Raw genomic sequence first — 22562 nt, 5'->3', positions numbered from 1 at the left:
CACCTTCACTCTTAACGAAGAAGATTTTCCCGAAATTTCGAATAAACGCCCAAAACTGACTATCAATAAAAGGTCAAGAAAGCGTAAGAACGCCTAGAAGGGCGACCAAAATGGAAAGCCTTCAGACGATATTGACGAGGAACCGAATAGTAATATGCCTCATATAATCCCCATATTGGAAAGTTCAGAGACTGAAAACCAACACGAGATGGAGATAATTGGCTCGGGCTCTATTGAGTCGACCCAAAATGAGCCTCCACTTATACTCACAAACATAACCAGCGAACCGATATTATCATCCGACAATAATATCCAGGAGGCACACAATGGTGCGATCCAACACAACCTACATGATCGATGCAAGAAAAACACCGATGAAACATTACCAGATTTGACACCCGAGGATGGGGAATATAACGCCTCGAGTAATATTACGCTAACCGCTGTAGATAAATTTGAATTATTCCAACGATCCATCCGTAGAGATCATGCACGGCTTAATGCCATAGACCGGAATGAAAATCCTTCAAATTAATTTAACCAGCGCAAAAAACAAGAAACCACAATTATCTCAATACTTAAGGGACGAGGACATTGACATCGCCTGTCTTTCAGAGACATGGCTCAAACCAGAAGACTCATACAAAATACCCAACTACAATATAATAAGGAAGGACAGGCCAACACACGGAGGTGGCATCGCGATCCTTTTAAAAAGATCAATTCCCTTCAATATCATAAACTTGGTCCCAAGAAACCGATATGTTGAGACAATTGCATGTGAGGTGCAAAACCTATAGCGGTAGCATAATAATATTATCAATATATATTCCCCCATCAGTGACATTCACAACAACCGACCTTGACTTTCTAACCAGGCAGATGCCAGACAACTCAGATTTACTAATTTGCGGAGATTTTAACGCTCATTCTACGGATTGGGGCAACAGCCATACAGATCAAAAAGGCAAAATATTAACCGAATTCATTGAACAACAAAACATTGTACTACTTAACGATGGTTCACACACCTTTTTCGGATGTATAAACCCATCAGCAATCGATATAACTATTGCCACCCCTTCCCTATCACTCATATCATCGTGGACTACATCCAACGAATGTTTGGGAAGTGGTCATTGCGCAGTACACATTGATGTCCGTATACGGCAAAGACTTAAAAACCGCTCGACATATACTGTACCCAAAAATATACCGGAGGAGAGACTCAACCGTAAGCTTAGCGAAATATTCGAGGGTGAAGCATTCTGAAATGCGCCCATTGGCAAAAGGCTCGATATATTTTCCGAAACGTTTTGTGACACATTTAAGGCCAAGAAAAAAATAAGGGATTATCCCGACAACCCATGGTGGAACGCTAAATGTAACAAGGTCAAAGCTGGTCTCAAACGTGCCATGTCCCGATTCAAGCAAAACCCATCAAGAGCAAATCTATCAAGTTTAGCTAAATGTAAAAAGGAATATTTTTACACAATAAAACATGAGAAACGACTAGGCTGGAGGGCAATATGTGAAACCATCAACTGTGACTCCACACCATCTGAATTATGGAACACTATTAAAAAGTTTAGAGGGATACATTCTACAACCGAGAGCCGGATTCCGCAAACTTGCAGAGATAAATACTGCGACATAATGACTGGCCCCATTGGTCCAATTAATGAACTTCCAGTATTGGAAGTCGAGGACGTAGAACTATTTTCTTTTGATGAATTAGAAGCAGCAATAAAAATGTCTAAGGACACTTCTCCTGGCATAGATGGAATTAGGCACGGCCATATTAAAAAAATTGATGAAAATGCCAAACAAACTATTTTGAACCTATTCAATCACGTTCTACGAGCTGGCGAAATTCCTCATATCTGGATGAAATATAAAATCAAGCCTATTCACAAAAGGGGGAAGCCACCCGAAGACCCTAATTCGTGGCGATCATTAGCCTTGATATCATGCCTACGTAAAACATTTGAAAAAATGCTTTTTAACCGCATAGACCACCAACTCGAATCGGCGGAAAAACTCTCCAACGCTCAGGACGGCTTCAGATGTGGTACGTCTACAACTGATAACGCTGTGACATTATGGTCAGCAGCACAATTGGCTAAAGCAGAAGGTAAATACTTAGTTGCTCTTTTCTTAGACATATCAAGCGCCTTTGAGAACGTGAATATAGACATTCTCATTCAAAGATATGAGACACTTGGAATAAATGAGAATATATGCAACATAATACATCGGCTCTTCCAATACAAACAGCTGATAATAAACATTGACGGAATTGACATTGAGAGAAGATCGTACACCGGCACCCCCCAGGGGTCACCTCTCAGCCCGCTTAGCTTCAACGTATATATAAACGAGCTATTTTCCAATTTGAATGTAGAGATTCTAGGCTACGCCGATGATCTCGTACTATTCTGTGCAGATAAATCACTCCAAGTAGCCATAGATCATTTACAAAACGGCTTAGATATTGTGAACCAACGATTAAACCAGATACAACTTCGACTATCTCCTCGCAAATCAAAAAGTATGATATTTCAACGTACACAGGGAAATATACTAAGTGAAAACCAACTACAAATTGATGGAGACCAAATCGAATTTGTACGGGAATTTAACTTCTTGGGATATACCTTCGATTCGCATCTGAGAGCCGGGCCCCACATTCGTAAAGTGCGCAATAAGTGTTTCAAATTTCTAAATATTCTTCGGGCTTTATGTGGTGTGTCCTGGGGATCGGACCCCGAAAACCTCCTGCGTCTATATTTTGGTGTGGTTAGACCTGTGATAGAATATATGGCTCCGTTGATGCTGGATTACCCAGCACATGAAATGATAAAACTACAGCGCATGCAATACAGAGGCATACGAATAGCTTTAGGTGCAATGATATCGACGCACACTCTTGGACTGGAACAAGAGGGTAATGCCATGCCGATACCTGAAAGAATATCATATCTGGCTGACAATTACATCGATAAAATGATCTCCAATGAAAACCACCCTGCTATCAAATTCATAAGATCATTTGATAACAGACTTGTAAGGAAATATAAAAAACCGCTGAAATATCACTTCTCTCTAACAAGTCATATATCTTCACCAAAAGCCACCTACCTTGATATAAAGAAGAGCTCGGCTGATTTTAACGAAATTCAAACAAAATACCATAAAATTATTAGAAACAAATGGGTTGATTTCACCCGCATATTCACAGACGGATCTAAATCACAAGAAAAGACAAGCTGCGCATTCTGGGTGCCAGATATGGACATTGAAGCCAGCTTTTCGCTTCACCCGGAAAGCCCCATCTTCTCCGCCGAGGCGCTTGCAATACTGGAAGCCCTCTATTTCGTTGGAGTCAACAATAGAACTAAATACTTAATTATTTCGGACAGCAAATCCGTCATACAAGCCATCGAGAAAATCGCACATAACCGAACTCACCCATACATGATGAAAATCAAGTATGAGATAATAAAACTACAACACCGCGGTTATGTCATTAACTTCTTGTGGATACCTGGCCATTCCGGTATTGACGGAAATGATCAAGCCGACTTTGTCGCTGTTAACCACATTAACAACGGTATTTACCCTGCGATACAATATAATGATCTCAAGTCCTACAACAAAAGAGCTGCGATACAATCTTGGCAGTCGAAATGGAATTCCAGCATTCACGGACGACATCTCTTCTCATTTTCCCCTACGGTGAACACAAAACCATGGTTTCATGGCAGAAGATTAACTCGCAACATTTCGACAATGATCTGCAGACTCCGATTTTCCCACATCAGAACAAGACAACATTTGTTAAAGTGAATATACTGGACTCAGAGCAATGCGATTGTGGTGCTACACAATCCATTGATCACCTGGCATTCAATTGCCCACGGATAAGCCAACAACACAAGGACAATCTTAGAAAAAACTTTGCACTACTTGGCATTACAAATTGCAAAATCATCGAAATACTCAAGAGGGACGACGACAGAATTTATAGACTGCTTTGGAAGTTCTATCAATATAACAATATATTAATTTGAACCTAATTCGACCTATTTGATAAATTTCATTACAAACAAGGAAGATTACAACAACTGTAACCCCATTAATAATCAGAAACCCCAAAAAGGTGGCAACATAGACCTAGTGTCTCTCGTCACCTTTTATTGTTCCACCGCCTTTACAACCATATGGTGGTGGATTTGACGTTATCGAACGTCCATAAAGAAGAAGAAGAAGATTGTTAATCATCTTATTATCTTGTTTTTCATTCTCATATAACGGTATTTTGTAATGGATAGTAAAACATTGATTTTTATTATTACTTAACACACTTCTTGTTGAAACGTGATTGAATAAAGACTTAAAATTAGAACCACTCGAGTTTCCTTATTTTAAAAATATAATAAATTGGCGACGAGGTGAAAGTTATCGAAGCTGAACCGCATTACACCAATCAAAATAATTTTGCCATCGAAATTACTATCAAAAATTGAATTGGAAAAAAATCGTCGACATTAACCTCAAAAAGGGAACAAAATGGATGCCGCACAATTCAAAGAATTTATGGATTTGCAAAAAGCAATCCTAAATAAAATCTCAAGAGCAGAAGGTGCAACAAATTCATCCAATTCAAACCAGATCAGCAACACTGCTACAAACATTGCTTTAGTACCCAGCTTTGAACCTTTGAAAACGTCCAAGGAATCCTTCAGGCAATATAAACAGCGGTTCGACAATTATGTCAGAAAGAAAAATATGCATGAAAATACGGTATACTGTACCAAATTCATTGCAATCGTATTGAATCTGTTCAGAAACAATTTTTACTGTTTTGTTTACGTCGGAATAACTGGACACCTCAAACCTTGCCGTCTTAGACCTACCCGCAACTTTGAACTGCTCCACATTGAATACTTTCGAACGAACTTTGAAAACAACGATCCACTTCGCCGTCTTTGTAAAGAATTCAATAAATTTTATTATTATCTTGATTTGTCAGAAGAGAAATACAATGTAAAGAAAAAGATAACATTATTATTAAATACTTGATATATTAACAAACAATATGTATATAATGTAATATATTACTGTTAGTCTGTAAGGGTTTAATCCATAGATGAAAATAAAAAAAAAAAAAAAACAAAAAAACAAACTGCTTTTGAATTCCATTGGACTCTCAAATTTCACTACAATTACTGCATTGGCTGCGCCACAAAATCCAAGGGAACTCAAATATGAGGAGGTGATAAATCTAACGGAAACACATCTAACGCAAAAGCAAAATGCCTTAGTAGTTCAACATCAATTTCTATCGCGATACCAGAAAGATGATCAGTCCATTGCAGAGTTTGTGGCTGCACTACGTACAGGTATAGCGTATTGTGAGTTTATATGTGAATGTAAAAGGTCCATAGCGGACATATTTTTACGAGCGCAGTTCATAAGGGGTATTAAATATAATTCAATTCGAGAACAACTGCTGCAACAAGAAGACAAATTGCCAGAATTCAATACAGTCGTTGCAAAAGCTATCGCCTTAGAAACTGCAAGGAATAATTCGAAGGAAATCTCCAACAACAAGCTTCCATCAACATATCTAGAAGTTAACAAAGTAGTAGACAACTGCTATAAAGGTAAGAAAAAATCGCACCAGGATTATTGTAAGAAACAGAAGAAAGCAGAAATCGATTTTACGGCACTTGGGGTAAATGGCCTCTGTCTTCGATGCGGTAAAAACAACCAATTCACAAAGGATTGCAAGTGCAATAAAAATAATCTCAAATGTAGTTTATGTAGGAAAACAGGTCATGTAATAAAAGTTTGCATAAAGGCTCGCATGAACCAAGACAAATCTATGAAACTAGTAAATCAAGTATATTATTCATATACTTGATTTACTGGTGTTTTAAATATTGTTGAGATAAAGAATAATAATTCGAACAATATTAATCGATTTTTTGTAACGATTAAAATTTTTGGGAAGCCAGTAAAATTTGAACTTGACACGGGTTCCGGATACACTTTCTTGTATTTTGTATTTGTGTTTCAAAACTGGACATAGATGTTCCTTTAATACCTACCGAATGTCTCTCTGCTCCATTGGCGATGTTATTTAATAGTTCATTGAGGTTCGGTTATTTCCCTCTAAGATGGAGGAGCTCTTTTGTCGTACCACTTCATAAGTCGGGGAGCCTCTTTGATGTGGGTAATTATAGGGGGATAGCAAAATTGAGTGTTATTCCCAAGGTTTTTGAGAAAATGGTGACTGATGTTTTGTCGCATGGCATTTCTTCGATACTGGATCCCTGCCAGCATGGTTTTCGTAAGGGCCTATCGACTACTACGAACTTGGTGGAATTTACCTTCATATTATTAATCAGTTTGTTGTTGGGAATCAGACTCATGTTATTTATACGGATTTTAGTAAGGCTTTTGACCGGGTGAATCATAAGCTCTTGTTATATAAGCTGGATAGGATTGGCCAGTACACTTTTGGCTCGGATTTCGTCGTATCTTGATTGACGTACGCAGATTGTGTCTTTTGGTGATTCCTATTCAAGGTGCTTTGATGTCCCATCAGGTGTGCCTCAGGGTAGTCATTTGGGGCCTGTCTTATTTTTGTTATTTGTGAACGATTTACCTCAGTCCGTAGTTAACTCTAGGATTTTGATGTATGCTGATGACGTTAAGTTATTCTCCTCGTTTGATAATTCTGGTCAGGTGCATTTATTACAAGGTGATTTGGATAGCTTTGATGATTGGTGTAGGGTAAATCTGATGGATTTGAACTTGAAGAAATGCAAGTTTATGCGATTCTTTAGGTCTAGGCCTATTGATGATCGGTATAGTATACGGGGCTCGTTATTGGAAAAGGTTGATTCTTTTGTTGATCTTGGCATTGTTATGGATCGTAGGCTTAATTTTAATGGTCATATTGATTCGATGGTGAGTAAGGCGTATGGGGTTCTAGGATTCATAAAGCGTTGGGCAGTTTTCGGACCCTTATGTTACAAAGAGGCTTTTTACTGCCCTTGTTAGACCCATTCTAGAGTACGGTTCTATCGTGTGGGATCCTCAGTATGAAGTTTACATTGATAGGGTAGAATCGGTTCAGAAGCAGTTCTTGTTGTTCGCTTTGAGACATCTTCATTGGAACAGTGATTTTGTTCTTCCTTCATACACTTCTAGATTGAGGCTGATTAATTTGCCTACTCTTAGGAGCCGACGGACGATGTTGAGCTCCATGATGATGTATAGGTTAGTTAGTGGGGATATTCCATGCTCGGAATTGATATACAGGATTAGGATAAATGTTCCTTTTAGGGCATCTAGGAATTACCAGTTTCTTTACATTGATTTTCAACGTTCGAATTATGCTTCTGTGGAGCCTATTCGTAGGATGTGCATTATTTTTAATTCAATCTATCATCTAGTTGACACTAACCTTAGTATTGATATGATGAAGCGTAGAATTTTAGCATATTTGGATAACTAATACATTAGTTTTATTGAATAACCTAATATTTAATCTTAATATATCCGGATGATGAGTCCTTCTCTGTAGCTGGTCAAATCCCTCTGCCTTCACCCCGCCATGGTCCGGATCATGGTGTGTACGCTGTCCCTAGAATACATGTCGCTCGAAGTTTTAACTTTTTTGCAAACAGGTTGGTATTTTCCAAAAATTTATTGCTCTTGGACATCTGGAGACAAACAGACTTGCAGAGAGGAACATTCAGACTTAAAAAAAGGCTTAAAGCAATGGAAACTGACCAGCGACCGGTAAGAGACAAAGTTCGAGAAATATTGTTCCGCTACCGTGTAAAACCACTCAACAATGGGAAGTCTCCTTCCGAGCAATATCTGAACCGCCAAATGCGTATTCAATTAGATGCGTTGAAGCCAGTGTAAAAATCAAAAGCTCTTTGTACTCCTACGTGTAAATCAAGACAACTAAGTGTGGGTGATAGAGTACTCGCTAGGTATTATTACGACAACAAAACATTGTGGAAACCTGGAATGGTAATAAGGAAGTTTGGTCACCTACATTATCGTGTTAAATTATATGATGGATACGAATTCAAAAGACACATCAACCAACTTATCAAAACGGGAATTCAACTGGTTCCAGAGAAAATTGTAAACACTCCAGAAACGAAGCCATCGTCTAATGAACCAATGCTGAAGAATTTAGTTGAGATTCCAGTCAATTCCAATCCAAGCATCGCAGACATGGTCGGTATGCAATCGACGTCGTGTGGACAACCGATTCCAGCAATCCCACGAAATCCCCAGCGCGGCGAAACAGCCCAATTGGAAACACCACGGAGATCAGCAAGGTTATGAAAACCCCATCATATTTAAACGACTAATGTAGAGGAAAAGCAATGGACATAGAAATTAAGCCAAGGAGAATTTTTATAACTAATCTGGTAACTACGTTGCTATAATTCTATCCATTCTGACATTTACATTGTGAATCATCTTATTATCTTGGTTTTCATTCTCATATAACGGTATTTTGTAATGGATAGTAAAACATTGATTTTTATTATTACTTAACACACTTCAAATGTGATTGAATAAAGACTTAAAATTAGAACCTCTCGAGTTTCCTTACTTTAAAATATAATACTTTTCTTGCACTACCGTCTCTATATCCATCTCCAATGTGTGTTTCTCGAATAATTAAAGCATTAACGTCAATATTTAGATCAATTCTTATATATTTAGATCCGATATATGGATCTTTTTTACGCATAGTGTTAAGATAAAATTCATAGATTTTTATATAATTTTAATTTTAATTACAAGCCGTTAATTTAGTTTTTTATCGTTAATTTTAAATTTAAATGTTCGAAATGTCGATTTGTCGAACGATATGTTTTATGTAAAATTTTGTTTTAATTCCGTCGTTTCTGATTGCTATATGAATTAATTTTGTAGTAGCAACTTCGTTACCGGTTATTTTACGTGTGTATGAGTAAGTCATAAATCCTGAATTTACAGGGATAAATAGAATTAAGTAAGCTTTTTATTATTACATTCTTTATATACTTTATATAAAATCATTTTTATTATTTTAGATAATAAAACTCCATTCCTTTATATTCGCTACGTGCGATCTCGTTAATTGGCGTTTTTATTATAATTCTATTTTCTCAACGTATTACAGCCGTAACACAACAGTTGCTGCCGCAACATTTTTTTTATTATTTAATTCTATGCACCTATGGAAAGAATTTAGTTTTTGATTTAATGCCCTGCCGAAGTTCTCATTTGAGAGGTACTAAGATGATAACTTTGCCGAATCCTAATGAAGATGCCTCCGGAGCCACCGGATCATCAGAAAACGAAAAAACTATCATTCAGGTTGATTTGGTTGCCGAGTTAAAGGAGGAGATTCGCAAGCTGAAGGAATCATATAAAATGCTCGCCATGACTACTGCCACGTCACAACCACATCAACAAGCCTATACCCACTGGATCAACCGAGCATTTGCCGAATAATACCGCCATACCTGCCACTACTACGGACAGTAGTTATGTACTCGCATTGCCGCCTGATAATAATAAGATAAGTATTACACCATTTACTTTGCCATCCTCGTATATGCCTTATTATTTACAAATGCCACGACAATATGTGCCCTTAAGTACGCAAAAGCCACCTTTCACATAGCCCAATCTATGCCGCCTCACACAACAATGACCGTGCCATCACAGACAAATCAAATGTATAATTACTCGCCATACATGCCGAACAACCATTCGCAGTCAAACACAACAACATGCCCAACATCGTCAACAACTCGCCTTGTAAGGACGACAGCCGCCACGAACTGGACAATGCCTCGCCAAGATTACCAGCCATTTCGAAAACTTTTTGAACTGCCAGAGTTCAACGGCCAGCCTGAGCAATCGTTTTCTGTGTCATATAATGAAACAACACAATACTACGGATACTCAAATCTAGAAAATTTATTTTGTTTACTAAAATCTTTAAAAGATCCAAAGTGGAAGCGTATCTTATTCATCCTGAGAGTGTAGAACAAATAATGAAAACTTTGGAATTCCATTATGTACGCCCACACATTATTATCCGAAGCCAAATAGCTAAAGTAAGAGGCTTTCCTGCTATTTCTGGAAGAAAAATCTCAGACATTATAAATTTCTCTACGATGGTTTCAAATCTTACAATGTTTTTGGAAAATGCCTGCGCTACACCACATCTTTGCAATCCGACGCTTGTAGATGAACTTGTTAACAAGTTGCCGTTGACAAAACGAGAGGAGTGGGTGAAATACTCAATGTGTGATTTAGACCAATATCCAAGTGTGCGGCAATTTAGCGAATGGCTCCAAAACATTGCAACATATATTTCGTTAGCAGTGGAAACTGATGGAAGCACTGAGGACTTTCCAAAAAATATACGTGCCAGGACAAAACAATCATTTGTAATCGTCACTGATGATCGTCCACAAACAAGTTGTGTTAATTGCCAAAACAAGCACCATTTTGTGGAATGGAAGATGGAAGATCGTAAAAGACAATCACCTTTGTTTTTGTTGTATGAAAACAGGATACACAGCATTTAAATGTGCCAATCGTCGCCAATGTGGCATTTCTAATTGTCTTTAATTTCATAATCGTTTACTCCAGAAAATAAAAATGTAAACACTGCAGAAGTTAATAAAATTAAACAAAGGAATGAGTCGGCTAGGGATCGTACAGAATCGATTACTTTGAATGTAGTTAATATCGATGAAAGTTCTGTAAGCACAATAATCGATAACGATTTAAATATAAAATTATTGTTTAAGTTTCTGCCCGTAACTTTAAAGGGACCAAAAGGTACACAACAGATAATGACATTTATTGATGATGGGTCTAAAGTTTCACTCTTGGAGGAAGACGTAGCTAGGGTTCCATGGACCAAAAAATAATTTGTCACATGGATAGGCGGTAGAAAATCTATCGAAACGTCAATGACAATAAATTTCTGAAAGAGGTAATTGTTTCCAAATGAGAAACGTTAGAACAACATCAAATTTGAAGCTGCCGCCACAGAGTTTACAACTCAGTAAGTTTAAGGAAAAGTTTCCACAGCTGGAGAAAGTATTTATTGAGGATTATGCCACATATAAAATTAGTTCGTCCACACCAGTAGATTAATTTAGATGAAAACTTTTCAGGTCATATGACCAACTTAGGAAATATCTTGTTTGGTTCAAATGAAGAGGTCTTTGAGCACAGTGTCTTTGTTATTGAATACAATGTTTTGGGCTATATAGAGCTGCAGATTTCAAATTATTTTTCTTTGGAATGCTTTGGTATGAATGCAGCGGAACCGGTTATGGCCGAAGCCGATAAAATGACTGCAGATATCCTCGTAACAAAAAGAATTGGAAACCAATATGAAATTGGTCTGCTATGGAAGCAGGATATATTTGACCATAAGAAAACTTATTACGCTGCCTTTAAGAGACTTCAAAACGTAGAACTGAAAATGAAAAAAGACAAAGAATTGGCCGAGTGGTACAACAATAAAATTGAGGAATACGTTTTTAAAGAGTATGCCAGAAAACTTGAGCCAGCCGAAATTTCTATCAACACCGACCAAACATGGTATTTGCCACATTTTGTTGTGGCCAACGTCAACAAAGGGAATAAACGGAGGTTAGTATTTGATGCTACCGCAACAGTAGAAGATGAATCGTTTAATACGAGGTTGCTGAAAGGGCCGGCCGAATATCAGCCAAACCCACTTTTATCAATTTTATTTGAATTTCGCCATATGTAGAGACATTTCGAAAATATGTAGAGACATTAGAATTCGTGAACAGTATCAGCAAGCACAGAGGTTTTTGTGGCGATCGGATGAGAGCGATAAACATCCGGATATTTTTGTGATGCTGGCCATGATATTTGGTTCAGTGTGTTCACCATGCTCTGCTCAATACGTGAAGAATTTGAACGCAAAAAGGTGTGAGAAAACTGATGCTAGAGCATATCGTGCTATAGTGGATTGCCACTACGTAGATAGCTTTGACACAATTGAGGAGGGTATTGCTGTAACCAAAAGTGTCATAAACATTCAAAGAGAGGCAGGCTTTGAGCTCAGAGGCTTCATATCAAACTCAACGGATTTGTGTTGTGCCTTACAAGATGAAGATGTCGCCTGTGAACTAAAAGATCTTTGTAAGAGCGAGACTAACGCCGAAAAAGTCCTGGGCTTATTTTGGTCACCTGAAGATGACACATTTCGTTTTATATTGAAATTTTCTCATATTCCTGAAGCTGTTCGTGATGGTAAACAGAAACCAATTTTTTACCCATTTGGGTTTCTGGTCAATGTTGTCATAAGTTCAAAATTGATACTTCAGGAAATATGGAATTACGACGTGGACTGGAATAGTCCTATTCCTGATGAACTTTACCAGAAGTGGCGTGCATGGTATATAGAGCTCCAGAAGTTGAAAGATTTCAAATTTCCTAGATGGTATGATAAGCATTTTCAGATTTATCAGTCTCAATTGAATTGCATTTTTGTGGATGCAAGCGAGCTTGCATTTGCTGCAGGTGGGTATTGGAGAATAAGTCATAATGGCAATATTGAAGTTGTATTGGTAGCCGGAAAATCCAGATGTGCCCCTCTGAAGCCCCTTTCAATACCTCGGCTAGAACTACAGGCTGCAGATCTAGCAGTCCGATTGAATGAAACAATAGTATCTAGTCACGATATAAAACCTAACAGAACTATATTTTGGTCAGATTCCAAGACAGTGATTAAATGGATTCAGTCGGACAGCCGAATTTACAAACAATTCGTGTCTCACCGAATAGGAGAGATATTGGAATTTTCAGAAGTGAACCAATGGAAATGGGTTCAAGGATTGCAAAATCAGCAGATGATGCAACCCGACCTCAATTCTTTTCTGGTAAAATAAAGGAATCGAGATGGTTACATGGACCCTGTTTTTTGAAATGTAATGAAAGTGACTGGCCGATATCACAGGGTGACGCTGACAAACAAATTTGTGATGCTGAACTAAGATCAAAATTTATATTATCGATAGCTGAATCTGATCTTTTTATTCCATATGAGTCAAGATCTAAATATAGAACTTTACTTAGAGTAACCTGTTGGGTGATACGAGCAGTACGAATTTGTAAAACTCTGGGAAAGAAATGGACAAGTCTGCTCTAAAACTTCCGTCCTATCTTACAGCTGAGGAAATTAAAGAAGCTGAGTTTTTTTTTTGTTGTAAAAAGGCTCAACAAGAAGATTTCAAATCAGAATGCGATATGCTGTCAGAAGGAACCGTTAATTCGAAAAATCATATTTATAAGTTGAGTCCTTTTTTGGGAGAGGATGGACTTATAAGGATTTCTGGTCGTATTAACAATGCACGTTCTGTTGAAGAGCCCACAAAGCAGCCAATTATATTGCCCAAGATCCATGTAATTACGAGAATTATTGTTAATCAGTATCATAATGATTTTCGACGCCAAAACCAGGAATCAATATGCGCAGCAGTTCGTACATAGTTTTGGGTGCCATCATTGAGACAACTGGTCAGATCTGTAAAGAAAAGTTGCCAGGAATGCAAGAATAGAAGCGCTGTAGCCATGCCTCCATTGATGGGAAACTACCAGTAGATCGCATCAGTCCTTTTGTCAGGCCGTTTTCTTACACTGGTATTGATTATTTAGGCCCATATTTGGTATCAATAGGACGGCGAAATGAAAAGCGCTGGGTGGCACTTTTCACCTGTATGACTACACGGGCTATTTATCTTGAGTTGTCAAGGGACTTATCCACCGACGCCGTTATTTTATGCCTGCGAAACTTCATTAACAGACGTGGCGTGCCAGTTCGCATAAGAAGCGACAGGGGAACTAACTTTATCGGTGCCAGTAAGGAGGAGTTTGTTTTGAGTGAGGCAGTATTTGCAGATGAGTGTACAAAACGTGGAATAGAATGGGTATTCAATGTTCCAGCTGACCCATCGGCAGGAGGCGCATGGGAAAGAATGGTTCGTGCAGTTAAGAACGTATTGTCTTTCACTCTAAAGGAGAAGTGTCCACAAGTCGATACATTGAACAGCATATTGATTGAAGCGGAGAATTTGGTTAATTCACGACCTCTGACTCATGTTCACTTCATGCGGGTGTCCCAACATAGTACAAACTCCAGCGGTAGATGAAGAGTTCGTGCTTAGAAAACAATGGCATATTTTGCAAAAAATAAAACAAACTTTCTGGGATAGATGGGTGCTGGAATACCTTCCAGACGTACAAAGTGGCATAAACGAGTTAAACCGTTGGAAGTGGGCAACGTCGTGGTGATTTGTGATGAAAATGAGGCAAGAGGGCAATGGAAACGTGGTGTGGTTGTGAGAACTTTTCCAGCTGCGGATGGGCAAGTGCGAGCAGTGTTGGCGTCTTCCTGATCGACTCACGGGGGCCGGAGTGTTATGAAGAAAATTCATAGATTTTTTTATATAATTTTAATTATAAGCCGTTAATTTTTTTTTATCGAAATTTAAATGTTCGAAATTTCGATTTGTCGAACGATATATTTTATGTAAAATTTTGTTTTAATTCACGTCGTTTCTGATTGCTATATGAATTAATTTTGTAGTAGCAACTTCGTTACCGGTTATTTTACGTATGTATGAGTAAGTCATAAATCCTGAACTTACAGGGATTCGCCAAAAAGCAAGTAAGCTTTTTATTATTACATTCTTTATATAATTTATATAAAATCATTATTATTATTTTAGATAATAAAACTCCATTCTTTTATATTCGCTACGTGCGATCTCGTTAATTGGCGTTTTTATTATAATTCTATTTTATCAACGTGTTACAGCTTTAACACAACAGTTGCTGCCGTAACACATAGATTGATACTTCTCTTTATAGTACGTGTAATTTTAGGTTTTATGTCACGGATTTGACCCTTGGGAATTGGCATTTTTCCCATCGGTTTTAGATATACCGAGCATTTTTGTAATGTTTCTGTAGGAATGTCGGCTTTTAATTAACTTTTTAATACTATTTTGGATAGGGCGGTCTTAGCGCTCATTTCTACCCATATTTTACAAAAAGTTTTCAGAAATGCAAAATTTTTTAACATTTAATGTGAAGCTATCGATATGTTTTATGGATTTACTTACAAAAAGAAAAGGGTTTTTAATTTTTAGTATCGTTTTTTTACAAAAAAAACTGTCATTATTTTTCACAGCAGAAATCACTCATTTTGCAAAAAAAAGTTTTGCCATGAAAACGAAAGAAGAGAAACGCAAATTCTAACAGTATTTCTTAATATCGTCTACAAGCATAGCACACCAACATTCTTTTTCAAAAATTCTTTAATTGTATATGAATTCGTAAAGCCAAAAGACGGCGAATGCGACTGTCCTTATTATATGAAAACAATATGAAGCGGGGCTTGTGAATAAAATAACACTTTATTCAGTATTAGAATTTCGAACAGGTGTTTGTTTTATTTTAATTGAGAAACGCTACAACTAATAATACTTTTCAATTTGTAATTTCAGGTTGGAGGTCCCAAGCCATTGAAATATTATGTTTCGATGGCAGGACCAGATGTATTGTGTGTTAGCAGTAGCGAGATATGCCGGGAAATAATAAAAAGGATGGAACGTGAAGCTAGTTTTAAATATCAAAAAATTACTTTGCCAGAAGAACATGCAAGCAATATGTTGTACATAAATGGAACATTAGTCCATCGCTCACCACAAGAAATTTTAGAATCTCATAAGGTAAACAAAACAAAATGAAAAACGACGAAATTCGGAAAACGGTGTGTTGACAAATTTTCGTTTAAATTTGGTTTGGAAAAATATTATAAAATACCTCTGGATATCGGTTTTTCATCCTTTCATTGTATTTTAAGTTTTGATTTTTGCGGGCGAAACTCCAGCTTAGTACCTGTGCTACTACTCGTATTGTTAATATGCACGCCATGATAAAGATTGCCTTATAATTGAGAAGAAATACCTATTTTATTAGGAGAGTCAATGTCGGCTATTTTGTCAATGCAAACTCCAAGGCATTTCAGAGCCGGAACCATGAAAAATGTGTAACGTTGTACTATGTGTGATAGGGATTGTAATCGGTATCCAAAAGTCGAAGTTTGGCAATTATCGACTTTTTAATAAGTAATGTACACTATAGAATGATTGGTATATGATAACGCATCCATGTTGAAGCAAATAAGACTCAAGCCTTGAAACTTGCCTTTTTTACTTGTTGGGTGGTGCTCATGGCATAAATTGGCATTTTTACCAACTGACTGACTAAATATTTTCAGTTACTATGTAAACATTTACATCATAAAAGTCGATTAGCCGAAACTATTTTGGCCAACATCAAAAGTAGTTTTGTAGATTTTTAAAAATATAAAATTCTGATTAGTCTAATATGTAGATTGTTACAGTGCCCGGAAAATATAACTCCTTTTGTTGGATATGAAGCCAGAGTGTGGTTTTTTTGCCAAAAATGGTTGCCAAAAATTGGCAATTATCCAAATCTAAATTGCATATTACAACAATGTCTACAATATAACACAGCCATGGGTGTATAAAAATTCGTAATTTCAATGTTTTGTTTTTATTCATATTATATTGATTACATTCCAAAGGAAGATAATTTAAACGTTTATTTTTTATTCATTTATAGATAATTAAAGACAAAATTGACATTCCAACACGAAACATAAATATTAGTGAATTTAGCCAGTTTTCAGCTGGTCTTACTTCGGCGTGTATACTATTAAGACGCTGGAAATCCATACGAAGCATTTGAGTTGCCACAAAAACAAATCATCTTCCGTATATAGACCGAATACTCTGATTTGTGGATATCTTCCATAGATTAATAAAAATAAAATAGCTAATTATGTTATGCACATGCAATAATACCACAAAAATAAAAACTGATATACATATATAAATATCATAATTTGATATTAAATAAAATATTTATATAAAATTTTATAGTCAACATATTGAACAAATATTTTTAATGGTTTTTAGTTAATAATAGAAAAAAAATAGATTTTAGGAAAAGATCAATTCTTCTCCCATGTAAAACAGTAGCTTAGAAGATTAATAAAAATATTGCGCTCCTTAGTAATATTGAAATCAAAATCAGTTTATATATATTTTTTGTAAAATATGGATTGCTTGTTAAATAAACTACCACGAGATAAAATTGCAATGTATATGTTACGAAAAGTTTATTGTAAGCACAATTTTTGTTAATCGATTTTTTAGATAACAAATACAATCAATATCATCTTCCACCACATTTAATTGTTACAGTAATTTTATTGTATAAAAGAATGACAAATAAAACCAAAATACACGAAGTTACACACATCCCAATGACTTTGATTGACTTTTTTATTTCTTAAATTGGGTCGAAATACAATATTTGCACAAAATTTTATTAATTCTCTAGTAATAGGGGAAGCAAGTTTACTATAGTAGAGTTATTTTAGTTTCATTCTATCGAATTGTCTCGTGTCGATTTTGAGTTTTACGAACGCACAGTATGTTAGTTTTTCACTAGTTGAATAAAAAAATCTTTACTCTGCGGCTATTTGGAAACAATCGTATTCAATAAATACCTTAGGTTAGGTTAGGTATAGTGACAGCCCGATATTTCAGGCTGACTTAGACTATTCAGTCCATTGTGATACCACAGTGGTGAACTACTCTCTTATCACTGAGTGCTGCCCGATTCTAAGCTCAATGACAATGAACCTCCTTTTTATAGCCGAGTGCGAAGGGCGTTCCACATTGCAGTGAAACCACTTAAAGGGTGATACGGTCAAAATTTGGTCAAGGGAAAACGCGTGTAAATCGGTGAAATCGTTTATTTAAAATATCAAATTAAATTTCTTTTTCAAGTTCAATTAGTATAAAAAATATTCAGTTAGGCTTTCGCTTTTCCAAATCCGAATTGCCGGGCCTCACGCTTGACACCTGCCATCAGATTTTGTACAGCCACCTTGTCCACCTTCTTCGCCGCAGAAAGCCAGTTTGCCTTGAACTGCTGCTCGTCCTTAGCAGTTTTTTTGGTCTTCTTTAGGTTCCGCTTGACAATAGCCCAGTATTTCTCAATTGGGCGGAGCTCTGGCGTGTTGGGAGGGTTCTTGTCCTTGGAAACCACCTGCACGTTGTTGGCGGCGTACCACTCCATGGCCTTTTTACCGTAATGGCAAAATGCCAAATCCGGCCAAAACAGTACGGAACAACCGTGTTTCTTCAGGAAAGGCAGCAGACGTTTATTCAAACACTCTTTCACGTAAATTTCTTGGTTGACAGTCCCGGAAGCTATGAAAATGCTGCTTTTCAAGCCACAGGTACAGATGGCTTGCCAAACCAGATATTTCTTTGCGAACTTTGACAGTTTTATGTGCTTGAAAATATCTGCTACCTTTCCCCTTCCTTTTGCCGTATAAAACTCCTGTCCCGGAAGCTGCTTGTAGTCGGCTTTGACGTAGGTTACGTCGTCCATTACCACTCAGTCAAACTTCGTCAGCATCGTCGTGTACAGCCTCCGGGATCGCGCTTTGGCCGTCGTATTTTGTTTATCATCGCGATTTGTAGTCACTACCTTCTTGTAAGTCGTTATACCGGCTCGTTTTTTGGCTCGATGCACGGTTGTAGACGATACACCCAGCTTATTTGCGGCATCTCGGAGAGAGAGGTTAGGGTTTCGCTTGAAACTACCGGCAACTCTCTTTGTCGTCTCAGCGGCTTCCGGTTTTCGATTTCCCCCCGATCCAGACTTCCTGGCTGTCGACAAACGTTCCCCAAAAACTTTAATTACATTTGTAACGGTTGATTAGCGATTGCCAGCTTTGCGTGCGAGTAGCTCGGATTTTCGCGATGCGCGAGCAAAATTTTGATACGCTGCTCTTCTTGCTTGGACGGCATTTTGACAACTGAAGAGTGAATTCCAAAATCAAAATAGGAGCAACATTCTACACACACACCTTCAAAATGAGGGGTGTTCAGGTTTTTTAAATGCAAAATTGAAAGAAATACGTCAAGTTTATATTGACCAAATTTTGACCGTATCACCCTTTAGAGAAGTTTTGAAACACTCAGAAATGTCACCAGCATCTTTTTGGTCTTTTGTCGAAACTGGGTTCGAACCCCCTACTTTGTGTATGCAAGGCAGGCATGCTAACCATTGCGCCACGATGGTTCCCAAAAAAGACCTTTAAAATGTATAAATATAATATTTAATGAAAATATTGCTTTTAGATATGTATATTATTTGTTTCAAACATGAAATGCCACAACAGTGTACAGGCGTCTTGCAGCCAGTGTTTTTATCCTTGATCGAGGTAGTGTGTTTGGCGTCAATAATATTTATATCTTATGGATGTAACAATTTTAAAGCATTGATTGCGTCCAATTTCATCTGGTATAATATTAATTGATTTAAAAAAGTAACCGTGGGAAAATACTTTTTTTGCCTCTAATCCCGAATATTGTATACACCTTAAACAAACGAAGAATACTTTATTTTAAACATGTGACAAAGCAGTGGACTAACTACGCTTTACTGGATTTATATATGAAACGTTTCTACTTTATTCCTTTTTTTTGGACATCTAAACTGACTTTTATAAGGGGAATTTCGTTTGTATAAAGTTTTGCTCTGTAGGAAAGTGTTTTTTCTTTGGGTGTAGTTTTCTTTAAAGATGGGTTCTATGTTCGTTTTGCGCGTTGAAAACCAGACTTCACGGTTATATTTTTGAATCAAGACAAAACGGTACGCAATGCTTTGGAACTTTCCAATCCAAGTTTAGCTAAATGAAAATATTTCTTGAATTCCATGGTCTATTCTTCCTGGTTTTGGACGGTTTTGTGTCGCGGACTGTTCCTAGGCGAAGGGTGGATTTCCCTAGGAATCGGCCATGGTATTCTCCTGTGTTGACGAGACTCAGGAATGATAGGAATAGATGTTTCAGACGTTATAAGAGGACGGGATCTGATTTTGATTATGATCGGTACTCTGTCGCTAGGTGTATTTATAATATGGAATCAAGAGCGTGTTATGTTCGTTACATTGATAAGGTTAGAGGTGACATTCATTGTAACCCGAGGTCTTTTTATGATTTTGTTAGGATGAAACGTAAGTCTTCGACTAGGCCGTCGAAGATTCGGAGGGATGGTGTTGACTTTTATGGGGACCAGTCCATTGCGAACTGTTTCGCGGGCTATTTTGAATCTGTTTATAGAAAGGGTGCTTATGATGCTGATGGTTCATATCCCTATTCTATTAGGTCGCTTGATAGGGTAGCAATTCCATTATTTGATAGTCTGTCTGTGTCTGGGTATTTGTGTGGGGTTGAGGCGTCCACCAGTGGTGGTCCAGATGGGATTCCTGGGATAATTCTGAGGTTTTGCTCCGAATGTCTCTCTGCTCCATTGTCGATGTTATTTAATAGTTCATTGAGGTTCGGTTATTTCCCTCTAAGATGGAGGAGCTCTTTTGTCGGGGAGCCACTTTGATGTGGGTAATTATAGGGGGATAGCAAAATTGAGTGCTATTCCCAAGGTTTTTGAGAAAGATGGTGACTGATGTTTTGTCGCATGGATTTCTTCGATACTGGATCCCTGCCAGCATGGTTTTCGTAAGGACCTATCGACTACTACGAACTTGGTGTAATTTACTTCTCATGTTATTAATCAGTTTGTTGTTGGGAATGAGACTTATGTTATTTATACGGATTTTAGTAAGGCTTTTGACCGGGTGAATCATAAGCTCTTGTTATATAAGCTGGATAGGATTGGCCAGTACACTTTTGGCTCGGATTTCGTCGTATCTTGATTGCCGTACGCAGATTGTGTCTTTTGGTGATTCCTATTCAAGGTGCTTTGATGTCCCATCAGGTGTGCCTCAGGGTAGTCATTTGGGGCCTGTCTTATTTTTGTTATTTGTGAACGATTTACCTCAGTCCGTAGTTAACTCTAGGATTTTGATGTATGCTGATGACGTTAAGTTATTCTCCTCGTTTGATAATTCTGGTCAGGTGCATTTATTACAAGGTTATTTGGATAGCTTTGATGATTGGTGTAGGGTAAATCTGATGGATTTGAACTTGAAGAAATGCAAGTTTATGCGATTCTTTGTTCGGTATAGTAAATGGGGCTCGTTATTGGAAAAGGTTGATTCTTTTGTTGATCTTGGCATTGTTATGGATCGTAGGCTTAATTTTAATGGTCATATTGATTCGATGGTGAGTAAGGCGTATGGGGTTCTAGGATTCATAAAGCGTTGGGCAGTTTTCGGACCCTTATGTTACAAAGAGGCTTTTTACTGCCCTTGTTAGACCCATTCTAGAGTATGGTTCTATCGTGTGGGATCCTCAGTATGAAGTTTACATTGATAGGGTAGAATCGGTTCAGAAGCAGTTCTTGTTGTTCGCTTTGAGACATCTTCATTGGAACAGTGATTTTGTTCTTCCTTCATACACTTCTAGATTGAGGCTGATTAATTTGCCTACTCTTAGGAGCCGACGGACGATGTTGAGCTCCATGATGATGTATAGGTTAGTTAGTGGGGATATTCCATGCTCGGAATTGATATATAGGATTAGGATAAATGTTCCTTTTAGGGCATCTAGGAATTACCAGTTTCTTTACATTGATTTTCAACGTTCGAATTATGCTTCTGTGGAGCCTATTCGTAGGATGTGCATTATTTTTAATTCAATCTATCATCTAGTTGACACTAACCTTAGTATTGATATGATGAAGTGTAGAATTTTAGCATATTTGGATAACTAATACATTAGTTTTATCGAATAACCTAATATTTGATCTTGTGTTTTAATATATCCGGCTGATGAGTCCTTCTCTGTAGCTGGTCAAATCCCTCTGCCTCCACCCCGCCATGGTCCGGATCATGGTGTGTACGCTGTCCCTACGTCATGGGGACGAGGCCCTCACGGTCGGAAGGGGCGGGAAAGTGGCGATGGGACCGTTCGTAAAAAAAACACATTTACAGATTATTTAGTCTTCGCCGACAATTCGTATCGATTGGCCACCGCCTGAAAAAACGTATAGTGTGGACGACGCATTATAGAAACGGGAGTTTTTATCCGATTTGCTTGAAATTGGAAATCTGGAGGTTTTTAGGGCCGTAAATAGGTGTGATGAATATATTGTGTACCGGTACACTACCGATTTGGGGTCTAGATTCTGTATGCAGTTATGATTTAGATACACACAAAATTTTTCCCCTGATTCAATCACGAAATTAATTGATCCAATTAATTTGTTTGTTGAAATGTCTTTAAACACAGAAATGATAGTATCAATTAAAAAATTAATTGATAGTATCAATTAACAAATTAATTGATTTGATTAAAAGTATCGCTCCCGTGTTCGTGAGTGAGTAACATTTCTCCGAAATCACGCTCACGTTAAAATTCAAGTTCACGATTAAATTCATGATCAAGATAA

At 37.4% G+C, this 22562-nt stretch overlaps 1 protein-coding gene across 1 annotated transcript in view; it reads left to right on the top strand.

Moving 5' to 3' along the window:
* Positions 1 to 17459, top strand: part of LOC142231701 (N(G),N(G)-dimethylarginine dimethylaminohydrolase 1) — a 39209-nt gene extending 21750 nt beyond the window's left edge. The window contains exons 5-6 of the mRNA XM_075302324.1: positions 15606 to 15830; positions 16750 to 17459. Of these exons, the coding sequence (XP_075158439.1) occupies positions 15606 to 15830; positions 16750 to 16875 (351 nt within the window). The 3' untranslated portion in view covers positions 16876 to 17459. The remainder of the gene's footprint in view (positions 1 to 15605; positions 15831 to 16749) is intronic.
* The last annotated feature ends 5103 nt before the right edge of the window (positions 17460 to 22562 follow it).

This window comes from Haematobia irritans, chromosome 3 (genome assembly GCF_050003625.1).
Source record: "Haematobia irritans isolate KBUSLIRL chromosome 3, ASM5000362v1, whole genome shotgun sequence".
Lineage (NCBI taxonomy): Eukaryota > Metazoa > Arthropoda > Insecta > Diptera > Muscidae > Haematobia > Haematobia irritans.
The sequence above is the reverse complement of the archived record's forward strand: the minus strand, read 5'-3'. Positions and strand labels throughout refer to the sequence as shown.